The 23,488-nt window shown below is 39.3% G+C and overlaps 2 protein-coding genes across 2 annotated transcripts; both read right to left on the bottom strand.

The window, feature by feature from the left end:
• DEFB134 (defensin beta 134) lies at positions 1-4,298 on the bottom strand. The gene is made up of 3 exons (XM_061132112.1): positions 4,283-4,298; positions 2,404-2,514; positions 1-143 (listed from the first exon to the last, which is right to left on the bottom strand). The coding sequence occupies exons 1-3, from the start codon at positions 4,296-4,298 to the stop codon at positions 1-3; spliced, it is 270 nt and encodes an 89-aa protein (XP_060988095.1).
• An 11,098-nt stretch (positions 4,299-15,396) lies between these two features.
• LOC133048676 (beta-defensin 43-like) lies at positions 15,397-21,402 on the bottom strand. The gene is made up of 2 exons (XM_061132458.1): positions 21,345-21,402; positions 15,397-15,548 (listed from the first exon to the last, which is right to left on the bottom strand). Exons 1-2 carry the CDS (start codon positions 21,400-21,402, stop codon positions 15,397-15,399), a joined length of 210 nt encoding a protein of 69 aa, XP_060988441.1.
• Between the last annotated feature and the right edge of the window lie 2,086 nt (positions 21,403-23,488).

The following is a 23,488-nucleotide window of genomic DNA, read 5'->3' as shown; positions in this document are numbered from 1 at the left end:
TCAGGGTTCAGGGTTTCCTTTGAGACAGCACTCCAGCTGAAACATACAGTAGGCAACTAACATTTCACTTCCAAAGCACTCAAGTCTGCAGGTACCATTTTTATAACATCTTCTGTATAATTCTGATGATAATGGATTCAAGCCTGGAAAGAAAATGAATGGAAAGATGATTCGTTATAGACCTTTCTGTACTATAGAATAACTAGTCCTTCCATTTTTGTCAAAGTGGATTCCAAGAGTGGTTCATAGTCTGATACTATAATTGAAAAAAATTTAAAAAGCTATGGATTGAACTGTGTCCTCCCCAGGTTCATATATTGAAACCATAATCCCCAATGTGACTGTTCTGGGAGACAGGGACTTTAAAGGTGACAGTAAAGTTAAATGAGGTTATAAGAGGGGGGGCCTGGTCCAATAGAATTGGTGGCCTTTTGACAGAAAACACAGAAAGAAGATGGCTGTCTGCAAGCTAGGAAGGTAACTCTCATCAGAAACTGAGTTGGTCTGCAGTTGCCCGTGGACTTTCCAGCCTCTGGAACTGTGAGAAAATAAATTTTGTTTAGGTCTTGCCATGCATGATATTTCGCTATGGTAGCCTGAACTGACTGAGACAATTAATAACTTGGAACTTTGTCCAAATTGGTCGAGTAATAAATTCTATAAACAAGTTACCTATGTATGTAGTTATTAACAAAATATTTAATTATTTGTTCATTCTCAAGCCAGTTTTTCATAAATCCAGGTACTGTTTAGGTACAGATTTGAGTATGATACTGCCAAGAATTTTTGGTCTTGGCAAAAAAGGAAGCACAAAAGATGCATGAGAAGAAAATATGACAAGTCCAGTGAGATATATGCAACATGGAGTGGTGGTGTGAGTTCAGAGGAGGATGGAAGCAATTCTGAGGATGGGATGTATTATTGGAGCCCAAGGTATTTGAGCTGGGCCTACAGTTTAGTGGCCGTGTAACTCTATAGAATCATCAGAATATGAATGTTTCTTTTCATGTGTAAGAGAGTGTTGAAAGGAGAAAGAATGCTAAAATTTGGCCATCTATGGAAATTTTGAGTGAGTGTTTACCCCATTTATTTTGTCTGGAGCTTCCCTGGTGGCTCAGACCATACAGAATTTGCCTGCCAATGAAGGAGACCCAGGTTCGATCTCTGGGTCAGGAAGATTCCCCTGGAGAAGGGAATGGCGACCCACTCCAGTATTCTTGCCTGGAAAATCCCATGGACAGAGGAGCCTGGCAGGCTGTAGTCCATGGGGTTGCAAAGAGTCAGACGTGACTAAGTGACTAACATACACAGGAAAAAAGGAGGAGGTCAGGGTTACTAGGTTAGCAAGATGGATGCCTAAGAAGATGTGAAGTATAATGGTCTATATGTGAAACTTGTAATGATCTCTATAAAGAAACAAGAAGTTCCTATAAAAATAATAAGCTATGGGCATGTATACAGCACTGAAGGGAATATTGTAGACTCTGTGCAGTTGTTCACTGTCTAGAGCCCATGGATTCATTGCCGTGAACCATAGTGGACTTGTAATGGCCTGTAGAGCTTCTAGAGGCCTGGATTCTACAGATTCTTAAATCCAGCTTGTTGAGTCACATGATCTGAACATCTGGTTCATCTGCCTAGAGAATACATGAGAGATTGAGAAATTAAGTAGGGCCCTTCAACATATGGATGTGAACTGCTTCAGTAACACTAAATGAAGAGAATTCTCAAGATGAGATTTTCAAAGTCAGTAATTGGTGTGGTCAAACTAGAGTATGAGGCCAGCTGGTGTTCTCCCTCACATTTCTCCAGCGGCTACCTCATCTAATGAGACACTTCTCAAGTCACATAAAGCCCATCAAATCTCTTGGATTGATGGCAGTTCCTGATCTGTTTCCCTGTGTACCTGAGGGATCTACAAATAAGTTAACTGTGAGTAATTTGAGTGTATTAGAAAGCTTTAAAAATTATGTTATTACTGCTCGCTGGTGTTGACTACTATTCCTAGGCATGTTCCTGAGTAGAGATACCAATAGTAGCAAAACAAAATGTAGTATTACTAATAAAAATATAATGATAACTCTCATAAGTCAGGAACTGTACATATGTATAGGCATATTTATACATTATTTTATTTAACCCTTGCAAGACTCTGAAGTTATTATTATTTCCATTTGGTAAATGAAGAAATTACATTTCAGAGATGCACAGACTTTTGCCTCAGACTGTACAGCTGCAGTTTGGACAGCCAAGATTCAAGGTCAGGCCTTGCTGATATCAAAGATGGTTGGTGCTTTTTCCACTTCAAAAATTAAAGAGTTTATGGTGGGAGGACATTCATAGGTTTGCATAGTGCAATTGCTCTTCTAGACAAGGATTCTCCCAGGAAGATTCCCATTTTACCTGCTAGTGTTGTATCCCAAAAGATGAGAAACACGAACACAGTGAAGGGAGACTCCATGGCTGGCACTTTCTTGTTGAGGAGGCTCCTGGCAGGGTCTGATGCAGGCTGTCCTAGAGCAGAGAGGGAAAGATGAGCATGCCATTCAGCACAAACCTCTCAGGTCTGGGGATGATCTGCTCCAGGTAGATACGCTACACTGACCTCCCCTGAGGCAGCTGAGCTGGCAATGCTTATATGAGGGAAAAACAGCCAGCCCTGTCCTGTTTGACAGCTTTTCCTGTTGGCAAAGGCAATGCTCACCCCCTTGGAAAACCTGGGTTTTTCGAAAGACTAACAGAGACCTGTTTTTAAAAAATTTCTTTTCTTTTTATTTATTTTAAATAAATAAAGTTAATTGTTTGACTTTTATGTTACAACAGAAATGCAATTTTATAAAATTCATAAAATATTGAGAATTACAAGGAAAGACGTTATACTTGAGCCCCACCTCTTCAGACACAACCTGTGTGTTTCTTAAGAAAGTTGATTTTATGTCTAGTTTTTTGTTTAATATTTTATCTTGTATAGTTACAGACATGATATACCCAATTTATGTATTCTGCTTTTGTATGGTGATATCAATTCAATTCAGTCGCTCAGATGCATCCAACTCTTTGCGACCCCATGCACTGCAGAATGCCAGGCTTCCCTGTGCATCACCAACTCCCGAAGCATGCTCAAACTCATGTCCATTGAGTCGGTGATGGCATTCAATCATCTCATTCTCTGTTGTCCCTTTCTCCTCCTGCCTTCAATCTTTCCCAGCATCAGGGTCTTTTCCAGTGAGTCAGTTCTTCAAATCAGGTGGCCAAAGTTTTGAAGTTTCAGCTTCAGCATCAGTCCTTCCAGTGAATTCAGGACTGATTTCCTTTAGGATGGACTGGTTGGATCTCCTTGCTGTCAAATGGACTCTCAAGAGTCTTCTCCAACACCACAGTTCAAAAGCATCAATTCTTCGGCGCTCAGCTTTCTTTATGGTCCAACTCTCACATCCATACATGACTACTGGAAAAGCCATAGCTTTGACTAGATGGACCTTTGTTGGCAAAGTAATGTCTCTGCTTTTTAACATGCTGTCTAGGTTTGTCATAGCTTTTCTTCCAAGGAGCAAGCTCTTTTAATTTCATAGCTGCAGTTACCATCTGCAGTGAGTTTGGAACCCCCTAAAATAAAGTCTCTCACTGTTTCCATTGTTCCTTCATCTATTTGCCATGAAGTGACAGGACTGGCTGCTATGATCTTAGTTTCCTGAATGATGAGTTTTAAGGCAACTTTTTCACTCTCCTTTCACTTTCATCAAGAGGCTCTTTAGTTTTTTGCTTTCTGCCATATGGGTGTTGTCATCTGCATATCTGAGGTTGTTGATATTTCTCTCGGCAATCTTGCTTCCAGCCTGTGCTTCATCCAGCCTGGCATTTCACATGATATATGCATCATGATAAGTGATATGTGCATAGATATTTTGTGTCATTTTAAACTTCATAAAACTAAAAAAGCTGTGCAACGTTTTATTAAGATCACTTTAAAACAGCTGTCACTATTTTAAAAAACATCTTTATTGAAGTGGAGATGACAAAGATGACAAAACTGCAGATAGTAAAGTGTACAGTTTGATAAATTTTGACACATACATACTTGAATGTGAAACCATCATCATATTCAAGGTAATGTACATATCTGTTTCTTCCAACCATTCTTCATGACTTTTTCCTCACCAGTTTTATTGAGGTATAATTAATGAGAAAAATTGCATGTATTTAAAGGAGTAAAATGTGATGATTTTAAGTATGTACATTGCAAAGTGATTAGCACAATCAGGTTAATTAACACATCTCTCACCTCGGATATTTACCATTTTGTGTGTGTGTGGTGAGAATATTTAAGATTTAATCTTTCAGCAAATTTTAAATATTCAATATAGTGTTATTAGCTAGAGTCACCATGCTGTACCTTAGATCCCCAGTACTTCTTCATCTTGTGATTGGGAGTTTGTTCCCTTTGACCAACATGTCTCCGCTCCAGACACCTGGAAACTGCCATTTTACTTTTTGGCTTTCTGAATTTGAGTTCTTTGAGATTTTGCATCTAAGTGAGATCACATGGTATTTGTCTATGTTGAGCTTTTTTTCACTCAGTGTGATATTCTCTAGGTTTATTTAAGTTGTCACAAGTGGTATGATTTCCTTCCTTTTTATGGCTGAATAGCATTCAGTATGTATGTGCATACTGAATAGTATGTATGTACATTTTTCTCTATCCATTTAGTGTTGCTGGTCACTGAGGCAGTGTCTATATCTTGATTATTGTTAGTAATGAATGTAAGTGTGCAGATGATTCTGAGATATCATTTCAATTTACTTTGAATATGTACTGAGAAATGAAATTGCTGAATCACATTGCAGTTCTAATTTTGTTTTTTTGAGGAACCTCTGTAGTGTTGTCCATAGAGGCTATATCAGTGGTTCTCAAATGTTCCTTTTTCTCTATGTCTTTGCTAATATTTGCTATCTCTTGTCTTTTTTATAGTAAACATCCCAAAAGGTGTGAAAATATATATCATTGGATTTAAAAAAATTATTTATTTATTTATTTGGCTGTGCTGGTCTTCATTGCTGTGGGAGCCTTTTCTCTAGTTGCAGGGCGTGTGGGCTACTCTCTAGTCGTGGTACACGGGCTTCTCGTTGCAGTGGCTTCTCTCATGTGGTGCGTAGGCTCTAGAGTGTTCAGGCTTCAGTGGTCGTGGCACACGCACCCCGAGGTTGCAGCTCCTGAGCGCTACAGCACAGGCTCGACAGTCGTGGTGTACCAGTCTCCTGTGTTTACCACTGAGCCACCAGGGAAACCTGTCCTTGGACTTTGATTTGCGTTTCCCTGATGACTAGCGATGTTCAGAAACTTATCTGCCCGTTGGTCATTTGTGTGTCTTCTGTAGAAAATTGTCTATTTGGGTCCTTTGCCTATTTTTAATTAGCTTTCTAAAATTTGCTGTCAAGTTGTGTGAGCTTTTTTGTATATTTTGGATATTAATACCTTGAAGATATATGATTTGTAACCATTTCTCCCATTGCATAGGTTGCCTTTTCATTTTGTTGATAGCTTCTTTTGCTCTACAGAAACTCTTTAGTTTGATGTAGTCCTACTTATTTTTGTTTTTCTTGTGTGTGCTTTAGATTTCATGTTAAAAACATAATTGCCAAGACCAATATCATGGAGTTATTTCCTCATGTTTTATTCTAGGAGTTTATGCTTTCAGGTCTTACATTTAAGTCTTTAATACATTTTGAGTTAATTACTGTGTATACTGTAAGGTAAGGGTCCAATTTCATCCTTTTGCATGTGGCTATCCAATTTTCCCAACACCATCTTATTTTTTATAGAAGTATAGTTGATTTACAATGTTATGTTAATTTTGCTATATAACAAAGTGATTGTTATACATATATATATATGTATACATTCTTTAAACAAATTCTTTTCCATATGGTTTATCTCAGGATATAAAATACAGTTCCCTGTACTACACAGTAGGACCCTGTTGTTTATTCATTCCATATATAATAATTTGCATATGCTAACCCCAGACTTACAGATGGTTACATGCCCAGGATTAGGATTACTCAACACTATTTATTAAATGCATCATAGATTTCCTATTGTGTATTCCTTGGCAACCTTGTCAGATGTTAGTTTACTGAATGTATTTGGGCTTAGCTGGCCTTTTCATTCTGTTCCATGGGTTTGTATCTATTTTTATGCTAGTTCCACACTATTTTGATTACTGTTTTGATTGTATTTGGGATGATTAGGTTGTGAAGGAGATGCCTTCTTGAATGGAATCTGTGCCCTTACCAAAGAAGCTCTGGAGAGATCTTTTGTCCCTTCCATCATGTAAAATTACAGTGAAAAAACAGACCCTCACCAAACACTGAATCTGTTTGCACCATGGTCTTGGACTTCCCAGCCTCCAGAACTGTGAGAAATCAATGTCTTTTTTTGATAAGCCACCTATCTTAACCAGCTCATCCTTAGAGATCTTATTCCTGGGGAAGGCCTGAGGCATACTCCCATGGCCCAGCTTAACATACACCATCCTTTTAGTTGGAAGCACACATGTCAAAAGGAAGATCAACGTAAATGAAAGGACCTTTCAGGTCTGATGAAGGAACATGTTTCTGATCCTAGAACTTCCCAGCAGAAGATGGGAAGAGCCTTGTTGCAAGCCGGGGTGGATATCGGGGTTCAGTGTGGCCCATTCTGCCATATAGGCCTGATGGGAGAATCCATGAAAGTCAGAGGGTAGGAGTACATTGCTGCCATCTCCTTAGCAACTGGCAGACTTCAGGCCAGAGGAACAAAGGGTGTGAGCACAGCAGCTTCTCTGATCACTGGGAAACTTGACCTAAATCTTGGGTTTTCTGGGGCATGACCCAGAACCCTCCGCTCTTTCACCAGGTTCCTCTAGCTGTATGTTGGGGCGGGACTGAGCGTGAGGATTAAGATCATAGTTTCAGTATGTCTAACAGCCTGCAAGCTCTGAGCAAGAACTACAGACCAAAACATAAGTCCAAACCCATATAGGAAAAAAAATTTAGCCAGCTGGTTACATATAACCATGACATGAGGATACTAAAGAAATCCCTGTTTGGACCCGGAGAAGTTCAGAGAGGAAAGTGCGGTCTGGTTGTCGCAAGCAATCAAGAGACACTTCTGCCTGGAAGGGACTGTGTAATCAGGTGAATCCATTATGCCTTTAGCAAGATTCGATTATGTTTGGAGTCTTAGGACATTCTGTGAGGAGACGTTGGCTTGGAACTGGTCCCTGGCTACACACACAAGGAAGAATGTTCTCAGGGCTTTCTTTCCAGATCAGATGCCCTCTGCCACTGGCCAGATGCCCAGAAGTCCCCTGGGCTGGTTTGCCTTCTTCCTTAGCTTCAGACAGATTGTCTATAGAACATGATTTTTTCCTTTGGGCATTTGAGTCTCTTTCTGGTCCTTGAATTCCCTAGTACAGTTGTAGCCAACGGGGCTGTTCTTAACTCCATGGATTTCTGTGAGGGCTGTGAGAAAGGCAGTTCTACAGCACTGGTCATGGACCTGGTGTGCAACAAATCCTCAGCCTTACTCATAACTCTGAGCAGATCAGCAGCCCACCCTGCCCTGACTCAGACTCATGTCTGTAAGAAGTGAGTTACAGACCCAATGTGGGGAAAATCAGAAGGGCCATGATCACTGTGAGCGTGGAGGGGAAATGTAGCATGTGGCATGGAAATGGAAAGCTCCAGGGAGCAGGAACGTTCAGTTCAGGGTGGCCAACATTAGTGGCGCTTTATGCCAGGCCCTTTGCTGGGTTCCAGGGACATAGAGAAGATTCCTGCCCTCACAGTTGCATGGACCATAGGTTATAATTTTCATATAATGAAGTAATGGGCTTCCCTGGTTGCACAGATGATAAAGAATCCTGCTACAATGCAGGAGACCTGGTTTCCATCTCTGGTTTCATCCCTGGAGAAGGGAATGGCTACCGACTCCAGTATTCTTGCTTGGAGAATTCCATGGACAGAGGAGCCTGGTGGGCTATAGTCCATGGGGTTGCAAAGAGTTATACATGACTGAGCAACTCAACGAATACACACATAATGAGGTAAAAGCTGTGAACAGGAATTATGTACAGAATGCTGTGGAAACTTGGGGCACCAAAATGAGGTTTGAGAGAAGCAGGAAAGGCTTCCTGGCGGAGTTGAATCTTTAAGGGTAAGTAGGAATTATCCAGGAAGTACAAGAAAGAGGGCTCTAGGAAAGATCAGTAGACCCACAGACTCAGGGTACAGAGGTAGAAAAGTCTGGTGTGCAGGTGTGAACACATATTTAGGTATTACTGGACCATGGATGAGGTTGTAGTGGGTGGAAGAACCTTGTTACAAAGGTCTATGAGTGAAATTTTATTAATTTATTCAATTTTATTATTTTTTTTTTCAATTTTATTTTTTATTGAAGTATAGTTGATGGACAGTGTTTCAGATATACCATTATTTGGAATCAATTTTAGGTCTATAGTTCTCCCAATGTGAAGAACATAGGCCATTGAAGTAATTGTTTAAGAACACACTGATTGGTGGTAAATAATTTGTAAGATTATTTTGTTAGGTAAAATTTGTCTTTTTCCCATAAAAGTGAAAAGGAACAAAAGGAAAATACTTAAAAATTCTTGTCTAGAGAATAGCTGAAGGATGTTAAAATTTTGGGGGTGTCCTTATTTCTGTTCTATTGATCTATGTGCCTGTTTTTATTCTAGTACCATACTGTTTTGATTGCTATAGCTTTATGATATAGTTTATAATTAAGAAGCAAGAAGCAAGATGAAGAAGCTTTGTTCTTCTTTCTCAGCATTCTTTTGAGTATTTGAGATCTTTTCTGGTTCCATATTAATTTTAGAATTGTTATCTCTATTCTGTAGAAGTGCCATTGGAAATTAGCATATAACCCCTTTTCAACTCTTGATGAATGAATGGTTCTTGGCATTAAGTGTTTGTAATTACCAGTGGCACAATCAGAGACACAACCAGATGTTATGAAGTTTTGATGAAACAAGAAAACTTGTAGTTCTGCTAAAGGGATTGAACCTGAGTCTGATCAAGTCTGTGGATCCAGCTGCCTGTCTTCAGGAAATATGAGGACAGAGGTACAAGTTAAACTTCACCATGAGTGAGTACCCAGTCAGCAAAATCCAGGTTGTGGGTAAATCTACAGGTCAGGTGTCCTAGGCTACTTAACGAGTAAATTGTAAGAGAGCAGGAGGGAGAACACTCAGATAAAAAGAGACCAAAAGATATATCAAGTAAAAAAAAAAGCAAGATGAAATTTTATTTTTGTAAGAATGGTGAGTTGTCTGGTAGAAATAGAAATTCAAGGACATGATTACAATAAAAGTCAAGGGTCGTGGTAACCTGACGGGGTTATGACTGGGATGGGGTTGTATAGAGGTGTTTCTGGGGTGCTGCAGAGTTGTGCTTTTTATCTGAGTAGTGTTTACTGTGGGGTTAAGCATATAATAATTTGTGAAGCTCTGCATTTGTCTTGTGGGTTTTTTATATATGTGCTATATATTTTACAACAAAAAGTTCTATTTTTTTAAAAAAGGAAATTAATGAGAAAGCAACGTAACTTAGGAGATGTGTGTGCATGTGCTACGAGCCTGGTTGGGAGAATGAAATGTGGCAGGAGACTTGACACTTATTCCTCCAAAGAAGAAAGAAAAGAAGAAAAATACATATACATTTACAGATATTGCTTATTGAGTGAGTAGGCTGGGAATAGGGTCAATGGTAAATCGTTTAAAACCCTCTGACATCTCTTTTTTTCTGAACCAGAAACTAAGTTACTTGCTGAAAGTAGGATGGACTGTGGTGGGTGGTGAGGTCAAATAGCCTCTGAAGTGAGAAGAGTGACCTCATGTCTAAACTCAGCTTGCTTGCAGTGTTGTGTGGTATTCTCCAGTGGCTTTTAGAAGCCCAGGAGTTTCTACTGGGCCGATCTGTGGCTGAATCTTCTTCCATGCAGTGTGATAGAAGAAAAAAAAAAACTTAGTGTCCTGGAAAAAAAACTGTTTGTTGTGATACCATTTGGGTCATAGAATTACCCAGGAAAATGAAAGATGAAAAGTTAATGTTTGTCATGGGTTAAATTGTGATCCTTCAAGGATGTTGAAGTCCTAAACTCTAGTACCTGTGAATGTGACCTTATTTGGAAATAGGGTCTCTGCAGATGTTTGAGTTGAAAATCACTAGGATGGGCCCTAATTCAGTATGACTGTTTCCGTATAAAAGGGCAAAATTGGACACAGACAGAGACACATACGGAGGGAAGACAATACGAAGACCTGGGGAGAACACCATCTACCAACCACGGAATGCCAGGGGCTGCCAGGAGCTGGGAGAGGGGCTTGTAGCACATCCTTCCTTCACAGACCTCAGAAAGAAGCAGTTCTGAAGACAGCTTGATTTCAGACCTCTAGCCTCCAGAGCTGTGAGACAATACAGTTCTTCTGTTTAAGCCCCTCAGATTGTAGTGCTTTAGTATGGCAGCCTTAGGACTTAATCCAGTGCCCTAGAAGAAAAATCGGGTTTGCTTGATGTGATGTGTATGTGATGTACATGGTCCATGCTCTCATTGAACTTGTAGTCAAGTGATGAAGCAACTACTAAATCAAAAAACATATATACACAAATTCTAATATTTCATATGATAATAATAAAAAAAGATCCTATGAGAAAATTTAACAGGGGAGAATATAATTTAGGTGGGTAGTATCTAGGAAAATTTATTCCATGGAGAACACTGAGAATATCTCTTTAAATGAGTAAATGTGAGGTGAAGACTGGGGGGCAGGGAGGTGGATTTCCCAGATGTGTGCACAGCATGGGTAGAAGCTGTGAGGTGAGCTTGTTTCAGAAAAGTTAAGTCCAGTGAGGTGGACCATGTGAGACAGTGGGCACATGAGACGGGTAGGGCTGCAGGAGGCAGCTGGGCCAGATTGGGGGGGGGGGTTTGTTGTCCATGTAAGCAGTTTATACTTTAGCCCAATAGGAGGACAGTGAAAGGTTTTATGTGTGGCAAATGCATGATCCAATTTCAGTTCTATAAAGGTCATTTGATAATTGCATGAAAGAGGAGCAATAAATATGTAAAAATGACATGGGACACCAGTTAAGAGGCCATTTCCTTAGTCTTAGGACAAATACTCCTTGCCTGTTGTTCCATGGTGCATGGAGCCTCAGCAGATGAATGACCCCAGTCACCAGAAGCTCCTGGGAGGCCATACCCTCCAGGGGACAAGCCAGTGTTTCGCTGGAATGCAGGTGGAAAGATGTGCTGGGAGAAGGTGAGAAGCAGCAGGAGTTGCAGTTCTGCAGGGCATGGTGGCAAGAGTCGAGTTAGAGGCCAAGAAGCTTGGCTGGAGAAGAGGAGATCAGAGCCAGATGGGGGTGCGTGAATGTATTTCTGGCTGCACTTGTTGCTCCAGGCTGGAAAGTGGTTCTCATATCCCTAAGTGCACCCATGCTCACTTGGTCATTTCCCCAAATTTGTGTCTTTTATTTTTTCTTTACATATTTTTGTTCTGCAGTTCTTTTTAGGAGTCATCCCCATCTCTGTAATCAAAATCATATTGCACACTTCCTGAAAGTGGAATGCATGAAGCCAAAGTGATACATGTATATAAATTTTCATGGATGTGAAAAGCACACAGGAGGGAGTGATGGAAGAATTTATTCCTGTCCTGGTTCTTTTGCTCTCCTGTTAGAGGAGCCCTATTTCTCCCATCTCTAGTTTTTTCCTTCTCTAGTTCTAAATATCTTCTTCTGTTCTCTGGGTCTAACCATCCCTGAAGTGTACATTTTACAAAGGACATTTTACAAGAATTGCTCTGCTTGGCCTCACCACAAGCCTCTGTAATAGGAAGCATTAATGATGTACAGCCTGTTTTACAGGGGAGAGAACTGACATTTGGAAAGGCAAAGCAAGCACCTTACTGAAAGCTCTTCAAGCTGAGTCCAGATCTGAACTTGGATTGTCTGATTCTGGGTTCTGTATCCTTTATGTAAGATCAGATAAAGGTTTTGTAAAGCTTAAAATGCACTGTAAACTGTCAGGCACTCTTGATCTTCAGTTCTTCAAAGCAAGAGTTCTAACACGAATTCTTTGTATATCCCACATTGTCCAGCATGGAAGACTCATGTTGATGGTGTTATAGGACTTTGCCCTGCTCTGTGGGAAGCTCTGATTTCCCTAAACAGATTGCAGCCACATTAGAACTGGGCTGGACCATTCTCTAATTATTCTGTATGCACGAGCCGTGTAAGTTGTGTTGCTGCCATTTGTGATACGTATAAACTCGAGAAAGTCCTTTTTTCTACCCAAGCTTCATGTTCTTTGCATTTTAAAACAAAGTGTGATATTTACCTGGCATTTCTGTTTTTCAAGGTGAGAGATTGAAGACAGCTATCAAAAACACACTGTCAGCTAAGTAAGGTAGCCTTACAGTTCTCTATATACTATAGGCATTTGTTAAATAAATGTACAGTGAGAATACAAAGAAACCTACATAACATCCTACCAGGCCATTAGGGCTGTTTCCACAGTGGTAATGCACTTTGCAAGTGGTACTCAAGAAGTGTGTTTTAATGGTGAGACATTGTGTTCAAAGACAGACCTTTATTTGATTGAACTGCTCAGTGGAGCAAGTAGATGTTCTTGTTCCTAAAAGGTTCACTGGTCATGCAGCTCACTATGGCTCAAGACCTACATATAGAGTGACTCTCCCCTGCTCTCAGATGTCCCTTTGCTGATTGGTTCAGCTATGAGGAGCTTATTCTTGGTCCTTGTGGTCCTTGTCTTGCTCTCCTATGTTCCACCAGGTAAAAAGGAATCTCCTCCCTGTGGAATTATGAATGATTAAGGGAAAGAGGGTATGAGGTCCTACAAGAGTGAGGAGGAAGCTGGACTTGGATGAAGGAAATTGAAACAGGGAGGGATGTAAGCAGAGATGGATGCTCCAGGCTGTTCCAGGGAACAGAGATAAGATGCTAAGGACACATAGTGGTTTCAAAGAAGACATTAGTTCTGGATTTTGGCCTAGGGAATCTGTGAAGTTTGTGGGGGAATTGAACTGATGGCATTGGCAGAGCAAAAGCATGAGACCTTTAGAGGATACATAGAGGGTGAGAGAGGGACTGTTCCTCTAAGACTCTTAGAACTTGCACTTCAAAGTCAATTAGAAACCAAGGCAAATTTGATGCTGAGCAGAATCAATAAATAGAGTGAGTTGTTCAAATATATTAACTTTAAAGCATGATAGGAGCCTATGGAACATTGGTTTGAGGGGTCAAAATTTATGTCCTATGGAAAGAAACCAGCAACTTGATACTGAGAAGGGTCCACTTAAGTCACTGAAGTGGCGAGTCAACAACTTTGCTTGTGGTTTGCTGAAGTCTGCAGACAGCTTTTACCCTTTGTTTGAAAGCTTCACTTTCTAAAGGTATCATATAGGGCCATGGGTAAGTATTGAAGAGGCATACGAGAATTGTGAGATTTCTGCCGTTGTCCTGGATGGCAGGACCTTTGGACTCATGGTGTCTCCACTGGACTCCTTTGTCCCCAGGGGGTGCCCCAGGGATAATGGGCGTGTGAAAGGCAAATTCACTTGCCAGTGGCCTTTGGTCAGACCACATTGGTCACTCTTACACTACAAAGGCCCTTGGGCAGGCTGGGTGGAGAGACTGGTAAGGTTGAACACACAAGAGAAGGGAATTCAGTAGGATGACTCAGAGCCACCCTCTTAAGCTGCCTGCCTACCACTCCTCCTGATCTCTCAGCTTCCAGAGGTGCCCAGGTCTTAAGGTTAGGAGAAATCCTAGTAACTGATTGAAATCTAGGTGTCAGGTACTGCAGACCCATTAACACTCACCAGCCACCAATGCTTTCAACTACTCTGTGATTAAGCCTTGGCAGGCAGTCAGGCATGCAGGAAAAAGTCAACTAGAGGCAGGCCTAGAACCAGGAGCTTCTGAACTTCTGTGTCGGTGATCTTTCCTTCTTTAAACGACTCTTGATTATCAGACTACCTTGCTCCTGTTCCAGATCCTGCATGTCTCTTGCCACAGGGCCTTGACAGACTCCTGGGGTCTAAATGCTTTCCATTGCAAATAGTTCCAAGCAAATCTGCTGGGCCCTGTTTCCTGTCTGTAGCTGGTTAGAGATTTACATGAGTTGGGACTGTGGAAACTAGTGACTCGTAATACATTTCTGGGAAATAACTTAAGAGCAATTGAAAAAGGGACACCCAACCATAACATGACTGGGGTCTTTGGAGCCTGTTCAATTTACCATTAAAAAGTTGTAAAGTGTAGTCTTCAGTCTTATCCAAGGAGTTATGACCCTGCAAGCACTGTGTGTTTAATTCTGTTTTTGTTGGCAGTTAAAAGTGGAGCAAACGCATTCATAAGAAGATTCTTTAATTCATGCTGGCGAACAAAAGGTGTTTGCAGGAAATCATGCTATAGAAGTGAAATATTTCATGTGTTCTGTGAAATGACAATGCTTTGCTGCATTGATAAAAAGTATTTGCCTTCAATGGTTGGAAAATAGTTGTATCTGAGGTTCCTGCTGACTTCCTCTGAGGACCTTCTGAGATGTACCGTCCCATTAAAATGATGGCTTTAGTCTATCAGTATTTCCGTGTTGGATGTATTTCTCTTTATTTAGAGGAGTTCGTTGTCTCTCCCATGGAAATAATCTCTTAGTCGAATTCCTTGTCTTCAATATTTTTCTTCTTTGTTAATTTTTCCTATTAAAATTTTCCTAAAAACTTTTTTTGAAATATACTGTATTTGTATATATGACAGATATAGTGAAATGTATTCAGAAAAATGTAAAAAATCATAAGTGACCCTCTTAACAAATTTCACAAATTTAGCACATCCATGCAACAGTATTCTTGCTTGGGAAATCCCACGGACAGAGGAGCCTGGCAGGCTACAGTCCATGGGGTCACAGAGAGTCGAACATGACTGAACACACACACACATACACACAATTCATGTAATCCTCACAGCACTATTGATATAGGTACCATGGTTATCCCGTTGTATAGATAAGGAAACTGAGGATGGAGAGAGACTAAGAAACTTATCTAAGGTCAAACAGTTTGAAACTGGTGGGGCTGGGATATGGTACTATAAATGAAATACCAATGTGGTGGATATAAGTTGAGGAAATTAATGAAAAAGTGCACACATGAAAACAGAGTGTGAACTTTTATAAAATATTTACTTTAAGTTGACCATTTACATATATAATTACCATGAGTTTCCCTTATCCATCATATTAATTATTCTTATATAGACAAGGGAGTTTTAAACATTTTTAGATTTCTGAAGAAGATGGAGTTAGACGTTTCACCACTTCTTTTTTGCCTTAACTGTTTTCTTCTCTCTGCAGCAGATGGTCCAGTCATCACAGTATCTAACTGCGTATTCATTAACATTGCACTTCATTCTGCAGTTATAGTATCCTGAAGGACATCTTTCCTGAAGAAAGAGGCTTCTGGCTTTAAAAAGAGAAAACATTGTATTGTGTGTTTGTATATTTTAATATTTGAACACTTTAATATTTGAAGTGTTTCATAACAAAACAACAACAATAAAGAACTTTCCCAGAAAAAATGACAAAAAAAAAGAATGGAGAAGAGAAAAGTGGCAGTACTGAATAGAGATAAATGAGGGTTTCTTCTCTAGAGTAGTTAGTGAGGTGAGGCTGAAAAGGGGCAGTGTTTCTGATAAGAACTGTCACAGCATATTTTTGGCTATGCTAAAATTAATGATCCATTTCAGTGTGGGGTTCATGATTCAGGAAAGGGTGTTTAATTTCAGAAGTGAAGTCTGTGAAAGTGAGTGGGGATGAAATCTCATGTACAGATGAAGGGGTTGGCCTTAGGTCCGAGTATGAAGTTGAGAAGGCAAGGTGAGGTAAAATTAGGTAAAGGTTCATGGTAGTGGGGAAATGGGGATTTTGTCACTTATTGCTTTTCCCGTCTTGGTGAAAAGAGAAATCATCAACTGAGAACGAGAACAGGGTGGGGCAGTCGGGTCTTGGTTTCCAGTTTCAAGGGTGCACAGGCTCAGAGCCTCTGTCTCCTGCACTGAGGATGTTCTTGAGGCCTGCACAGGGTCCCGCAGGCCATGACCTCTCTCTCACCTTGGTTTCCAGTTCTTGGTCATAGGTGTTTCCATGGATCCCTTTACCCCAAGGAAACCTAAGTTTTATAGGAATCACTTGCATGTATTTCCTTACTTAAAAATAGTGTTAGTACCTGAATTTCATCCCTAGATACTATAGTTTAGTTTTTTCTCTTTATGATTTTTGATCTTCCTTCTAAACCTACAGATTTTTCCCAATTCCATTTCTTATAGTTTTCTGACAGTTCTTATGTTGAAGAACTTGGGGTGTTTAACCTGTAGTGTTTCCTACAGCTTCTATTTTTCTGATTGCATACTCTTAGAGAAGTCAGCATGTTCCTGTGTCCCCTGTATTTACAGCAAATTGGCAACCGGATTCAGACGCTGGACCAGACTCATGTTTGATTCCTTTAGCTGGCTGTACTGCAGTTGCTGGTGGTGATTGTGTGTCTGTGTGTTTTTTTTATCAGGAGGCCCTTTATGTCTGGTTGTCTGTCTTTTGGAGATAATAGCAGCTAGTGATTCCCAGTGGCTACGTTCATTAATAATGAGGGTTGTATGTGGTGACACTGTAGTTGTATGTCTTTTTCATTGTTTAGTTGAAATGTACATGACTCAGTAAGTTTGGTGACTAGTTTACACTTGAGCAACTTCACTTTATCACTTTACACTTGTGAAATCATCACTACTATCAAGATCACAAGACACTTTAATCACATATGAAAATTTCCTCTCACCTCCTCTATTATTATTGTTGTTATTATCACTTGTGGTAAGAATACTTAGCATAAGATCTAGACTCTGAAAGATATAAGTTACAATTCTGTATTGTTAACTGTGGGTACTATGTGTAGTAGAACTTCAGAACTATTCTGTCTTGCATAAATGAAACTTTGTACCTTTTGACCAATGTCTCCCCATTTCCTCCACCTGTCAGGCCCTGTTGATATGAGTTTGCCATTTTTGGATTCCACAGATAAGCAAGATCACACAGTATTTGTCTTTTTGTGTCTGACATTTCATTTAGCATAGTACCCTCCAGGTCATCCATGTTGTCACAAATGGCAGGATTTCCTTCTTTTTTAATGCTGAATTTATCTTACATATATATCACATTTTCTTCTTATGTGTGTGTATGTTTTTCACTTTTATTGAGGAATGACTGACTGATAAAAATTGTATACATTTAGGGTATATGATGCAATATTACGCTATAATATATATTGACTTGATACCACTGCAAGATAATTAACATATCCAACACTTCATGTGGTCATCCTCTTTTATTGTATCGTAAGATCACTTGAGATCTACTCTCAGCAAATTTCGAGTGTATGATACATTATATTAACTCTAGTCACCGTACTGTACATTAAGTCTCTGGAACTTGTTCATTTTATAACTGGAAGTTTTTACCCTAACATCTCTCCATTTCCCTGCCCCTCCAGCCCTTGGCATCCACCATTTTACTTGCTAACTCTTTGACTTACTTTTTTACACTCCACACATAAATGAGATCACACGGTATTGATCCTTCTGTGTCTCACTTACTTGACTTAGCATAATGTCCTTCAGGACATTTTTTCATGTCAATGCAAATGGTATAGTTTCCTTCTTTGTAAGGCTGAATAATATTCTATTGTATGAATACACACACACACACACACATGTATAAGACATTTTCTTTACCATTCATACATTGAGAAGACACTTTGATTGTGTCCTTATCTTGGCTAGTGTGAATAGTGCTGCGTTGAACATGGGAGTACAGCTGTCTCTTCAGCATCTCTATTCAATATCACTTTTTGGATATATACTCAGAAGTGGAATAGCTGGATCTTATAGTGGTTTCTAGTTCTAATTTTTAAAGGAGCATTCATATTTTTTCATAATTACTTTTTCAGTTTACATTTCCACAAAAGTGTACAAGGTTTCTCTTTATATATCTACCAATGCTTATTATTATTATTATGATAATAGCTATTTTAACAAGTGTGAGGTGATATCTCATTGTGGATTTGATTTGCATTTCCCTGATGGTAAGTGACTTTGAACACCTTTTTGTATTCTTTTTGGCTATTTGTATATCTTTTCTGGAAAAATATCTGTTCAGGTCCCTTGCCTATTTTTAATTGCTTTATTATTATTTGGGCTATTGAGTTGTGTGAGCTCCTCATGTGTTCTGCAAGGGATTTGCAAACCCTTATTGAGTGTAGGGCCTGCAGATATTTTCTCCTATTCCTTAGGTTGTCTTGTAACTCTGTTGATTGTTTTGCTCTGCAGAAGCTTTTTAGTTTTGTGTAGTCCTACTTATCTCATTTTGCCTTTGGTGCTTGTGCATATCCGAGAAATCATTGCAAAGACCATTGTCATGAAGCTCTTCCTTCATGTTTTCTTCTAGAAATTTTACAGTTTTGGGTCTCATGTTTAAATCTTTAATCTATTTTGAATTGATTTTTTTTTTCTATAAATGTACTCTGCATATGGCTATCCAGTTTTCCTAACATCATTGGTTGAAGAGACTCTCCTTTCTCCATTGGGTAGTCTGAATACTCTTATTGAATATCAGTTCCCTCTGTGTTTTGGGAGAGGGGCTTATTTCTGAGGTCTCTATTCTCTTCCACTGTTCTACATGTCTTTCTTTCTTTTTTAAAAAACTATATCTATTTGGCTGTACCAGCTCTTAGTTGCAGCATGCAGGCTCTTTGATCTTCATTGCGGCATCCCAGATCTTTAGTTGCAGCATGTGGGATCTAGTTCCCTGACCAGGGATGGAATTCAGGCCCCCTGCATTGGGAGTGCAGAGTCTTAGCCACCGGACCACCAGGGAAGTCCTTACATATCTGTAGTTATGCCAGTACCATACTTTTAAAATTTTTATAGCTTTGTAATATATTTTGAAGCCATTAATTACTATGCCATCAGCTTTGTTCTTCTTGCTCAAAATTGCTTTGCTATTCAGGGAATTTTGTGGCTGCATAAGAATTTTAGGACTCGTTCTTTCTTCCATCTCTCTCTCCTGTCTTTAAAAAAATTTTTTGGCTGTTTAAAAGTTTGAAAAAGCTGTTCTAAAATTGTTTTTTTTTTCTATTTCTATGAAAAATAACAATGGGTTTTTCACAGGGCTTTTACTGAATTTATTATTCGCTTTAGGTTTTGTGAACATTTTAACAGTATTAATTCTTTCAGCTGCTAGATAGGGGATAGCCTTTTATTTGTGTCTTCTTTAATTTCTTTCATCAGTATTTTGTAGTTTTCAGTGTACAAGTCTTTTACCTCTTTGGTTAAGTTGTATTCCTCAGTACTTTGTTCTTTTGATGCTGTTATAAATGAGATTGGTTTCATAATTTCTCTTTTGAATAGTTTGTTGTTAATATGTAGAAGTGCAACTGGTTTTTGCTTATTGATTTTGTTTTCTGTACTTACTGAATTTTTGTACTAGTTCTAAGTTTTTGATGGTATCTTAGGGTTTCTACATATAAGATCATGTCATCTGCCTACAGAGGTAACAGTCAGAATTGTTTCTAACTCGAGCCTGGAAGCATATTCAGTGATACAGCAATGTCAGTCAAATATATATATATATATATATATTTAAGAAGAAACAGCTTAAAGAGTGGGAGAGAATATTTTCAAACCTGTATCTGCTAAAGGTTTAGTGTCAAAAATATATGAAGAACAGACTAGTGAAATACAACTAAATTAAGAAATACGTAAAGAATTTGAGTAGAGAAATATACACATGGCCAATAAAACACTTAAAAGATGCTCAACATCATTAATGTTGCAAATTAAATGCAAATTAAAATACAAATTAAAACTACAATGAGGTTTCTCTTTACTCTAACTAGGATGACTATAATAAAAGAAACAGACAATAACAACTGTTGGTGACTATGTGAAGAAATTGGAACCCTCAGGCACTGCTGGTATTTTAAAATAAAGAGTGAAGCTATGGAAAATAGTTTGACAGTTCCTCAGAAATTTAAACATAGTGTAACCATAAAACACAGGTGTATTTCCAAGAGAATTAAAAATATATCCACATAAAAGCTTGGATGTAAATGTTCAGAGCAACATCACTGATAAAAGATCCAGACTAGAAACAACCCAAATGTCTATCAACTGATGACTGGATGAAAAAAGGTAGTATATTCCTTTACTATAATACTACTTATTAGTTGAAAAAGATTAAGTATTGATGTATGCTGCAATATGGATACATTTAGAAAAATCTGTTCCTAAGTGAAAGAAAACAGACACAAAGGGTTACATGTTGTTTGACTATGCTAAATATCCAGAATAGGCAAATGGATAGAAACAGAAAATAGATTAAAAGTTGCTAGGGTCTGAGGGGAGGAGGAAGATGGGGAATGACTGCTAATGAATATGGAGTTTCTTTTTTGGAGTCATGGAATGTTCTGGAATTGGACAGTGATGGTTGAATAACTTCAGGAATATATAGAAAACCACATAAATGGTAAACTTTAAAAGAATGAATTTTATCTCATAAAAGAAACGTCAACAATGAAGAAAATCTTGAATTTCTTTAGGTATTAAAAGGTGATCTTGAAGTAGTAAGTGCATCATAAAAGATGTCAATTGATAGTAATGTAAAACCCACTGATAAACTCAACAATTAACATATATTTAACACATAGTATTGATGGATTTTAAAGTTAATTTGGGAGGGTTAGATTGATTATTCAATAAGTAGGCCCATGTAGTTGGTTACTTGGTTGAGTGTTAAGATGGCATCTTAAGTCCCACCATACATAAAGTAATTTCCACATAAGCCCTTACCTAGATCAGTGATCAGAGTGTTATGTAAACCACAGATTATGATGGAGCAGCCTCCTCTTCACCCTGGCCCTTCTAATCTCCACTCATTTTCCACTTTTTTTCAGTTCCCCAATTTTTCTGTGTTCTGTAACCTCCTTCCACCTTCTTTAGATCAAGTACAATCTTCAAGTAAGAGCTATAGGTTAAATCAATGGAGGATACCACCTTATGGCTGTTGCCCTAACCACCAGCTCTCCGCTACTCTCCCATTCTTCATTATATGGTACAATCTGCTCTTCTCTAATTTATTTTCAAGCTCTTGAAAGACCTTGTATTCTCTTTCACTTATATTTTCATAACTTTGGAATGAAAGGTTTCCATCTTACCTTGAGGAACTATGGACAGTAAGGCAAGAAGCCCAAGGAGGGAAAGCAAGACCTTCATAGCTGAATAAGTCAGAGAGAATCTGTAGCTGGGGTGAAGAAAACTTCTTTCTACATTCAGTACTCAAGAAGTGAGTCTCTGTATGATTATTGAACCTTTCAGTGGCAAGAACATTTCTGCGTTCCAATGAGCCTTCGTATCAGGAGATATCACACAATGGATGTGACCATCAGTCATGCACAGGACATTTGTCAAGTGTTGGCAGGGTGTAGGCAGTGACAGAAGAATGTAAAGCACTTACAGAGAAACAGCAGCCATGATAAAGGGAAGAGGGGCTACTCTGTTGAAAAATCATTGTCTTATGGTTCCTGGAGGTTAAGGCAATATTTACAGAGTAAAAACATTCAGTTTGTTTCCCCAGTAATACAACAAGAGAAGCACTAGATATAATAACATACCTATTTATTAATATTTTGGGGAATGTATGTTAGCAGGCTTCAGCAATGGAATTGTTTTTGAGACTGTACACAGGCTTGTGAGATATACAGAAGCTTATGTTTGATTATCTCTTTGTCCAGCCAACTAATGAGATCAGCTTATTTTTGTATCTAGAATCTTCGTGAACACACCTTGTTGTACATCACTGTCATATGCAATGTGAGGGAGACCAAAAACGAAGAAAGGGACTGACGTGCATTTGGGAAAGCAAACAGCACAGGAATGACAATGGCAATGCCATCTGAGCATGTTTCTGACAAAGTGGACACAATTACCTTGTGTGTGTGCATTTTCTGTCGTGTCCGACTCTTTGTGACCCCATGGACTGTAGCCTGCCAGGCTCCTCTGTCCATGGAACTTTCCAGGCAAGAATACTGGTGTGGGTTCCCATTTCCTCCTCCAGTAATTACCTTGCAGACACTAAGGAATGAGCACAGAGGAACACTGGAGTCGTTTGGATGACCTAGGGAATGATTAAAGAAAACATGGGCAAGAATGCCACCTTTAGAAGCTGCAGAGTGTGTTCACATTCATGATCTAACTTGGTCTTCATAATTTCTTAGATGCTCTTACTCTACATTGAGTAACTTCCTTTTGGTTGTCAGTGTCCAAAAGGAAGCCCCTTTCTTCCATGGCTTCCTCTGGATACCCTTTCCACTCCTAATGAAGCATGTAGTCACACTATTTGAGCAGGCCCTCCATGGCCATGGAGGCCTTGAAAATGACATCAGGAACTAAACCAGGGATGGAGGATTGGTGGAGAGCTAGGGATTGAGGTCCTGGAAGAGGCCAATTCCACAGGCCTTAGCCTGAGGAGGGCCAATGAGGGGGCCAAAAGCTCTGGGGGTGGCTTTTCCTAAGCCTGGGCTCAGGACTTTTTCTCCTCTGAAGTTGCTGTAACAGTGGCGACAAGCCCCTGGGGACAAGCCCCTCTCGGCACCCTGAAAACTCATGGAGGCGTTGTTCAGGTCAGGGGAGTGTGCTGGCTACTGATGACTATTCTATTTACTTACATCTGACTGGCTGGGAATCTTTAGCCCCTCCAATCATGAACAGTTTTGGAAGTATAGTTTGCATTGCAAAGGAATCACATTTATGGACACAAATCATTGAGTTCCCTAATGGAACACTAAGGGCTGAATCTTCAATGATATTTTGTCATTTTCTATAAAATTTGTTTCTCATCCAAAAAGATCTGGAGCCAGGGGATGGGCTTGGAAGGCTGCCCAGGAAGCCCAAGAACACTGAGTGATCCATGGGTTGGTAGTCAGGGACATCGTCAAAGGGAAGGTCAGAAGACGGTTCATTACATTCTGGGGATGGATTGGTGGGCACCAGTGAGTGTTGAAAGGAGGCTCATCACCAGATTGCTCAGGGCCTTGGCACAGAAAGAGGAAGCACTTTGACAAAGGCCTTTCCTTAGAAGAACACAGAGAAGAAAGTCAGCTATCAAACTATCAAAGTACAGATTGTCCCAGCAGGAGAAAGGAGTTAATTTACCATGAGACAATAAATTAGACTTAGGAATTATTGAGTTTTATTATTGAATTTAGCTCTCCAGAAGGGCAGTAGATACTCAGATACTTTATAATCAAGTGTTCGTTGTTTACCTTCCTTTTCTGTACTCAGTAGTATTGAAAGCTTATTA

This window comes from Dama dama, chromosome 29, assembly GCF_033118175.1.
Source record: "Dama dama isolate Ldn47 chromosome 29, ASM3311817v1, whole genome shotgun sequence".
Lineage (NCBI taxonomy): Eukaryota > Metazoa > Chordata > Mammalia > Artiodactyla > Cervidae > Dama > Dama dama.
Note: the sequence above shows the minus strand (reverse complement) of the source record. Positions and strands in the feature narration are given on the sequence as shown.

Bases quoted from the DNA above. Each gene is read 5' to 3' on its own strand.
- DEFB134 (XM_061132112.1), bottom strand. The intron at 144-2,403 runs GTAAAATGGGAA...TTTTCTTTCCAG, and splicing joins TTGGGATACAACACTAGCAG to GCTTGAATCCATTATCATCA.
- LOC133048676 (XM_061132458.1), bottom strand. From the start codon at position 21,402: ATGAAGGTCTTGCTTTCCCTCCTTGGGCTTCTTGCCTTACTGTCCATA. The intron at 15,549-21,344 runs GTAAGATGGAAA...CTCTTTTTAAAG, and splicing joins ACTGTCCATAGTTCCTCAAG to CCAGAAGCCTCTTTCTTCAG.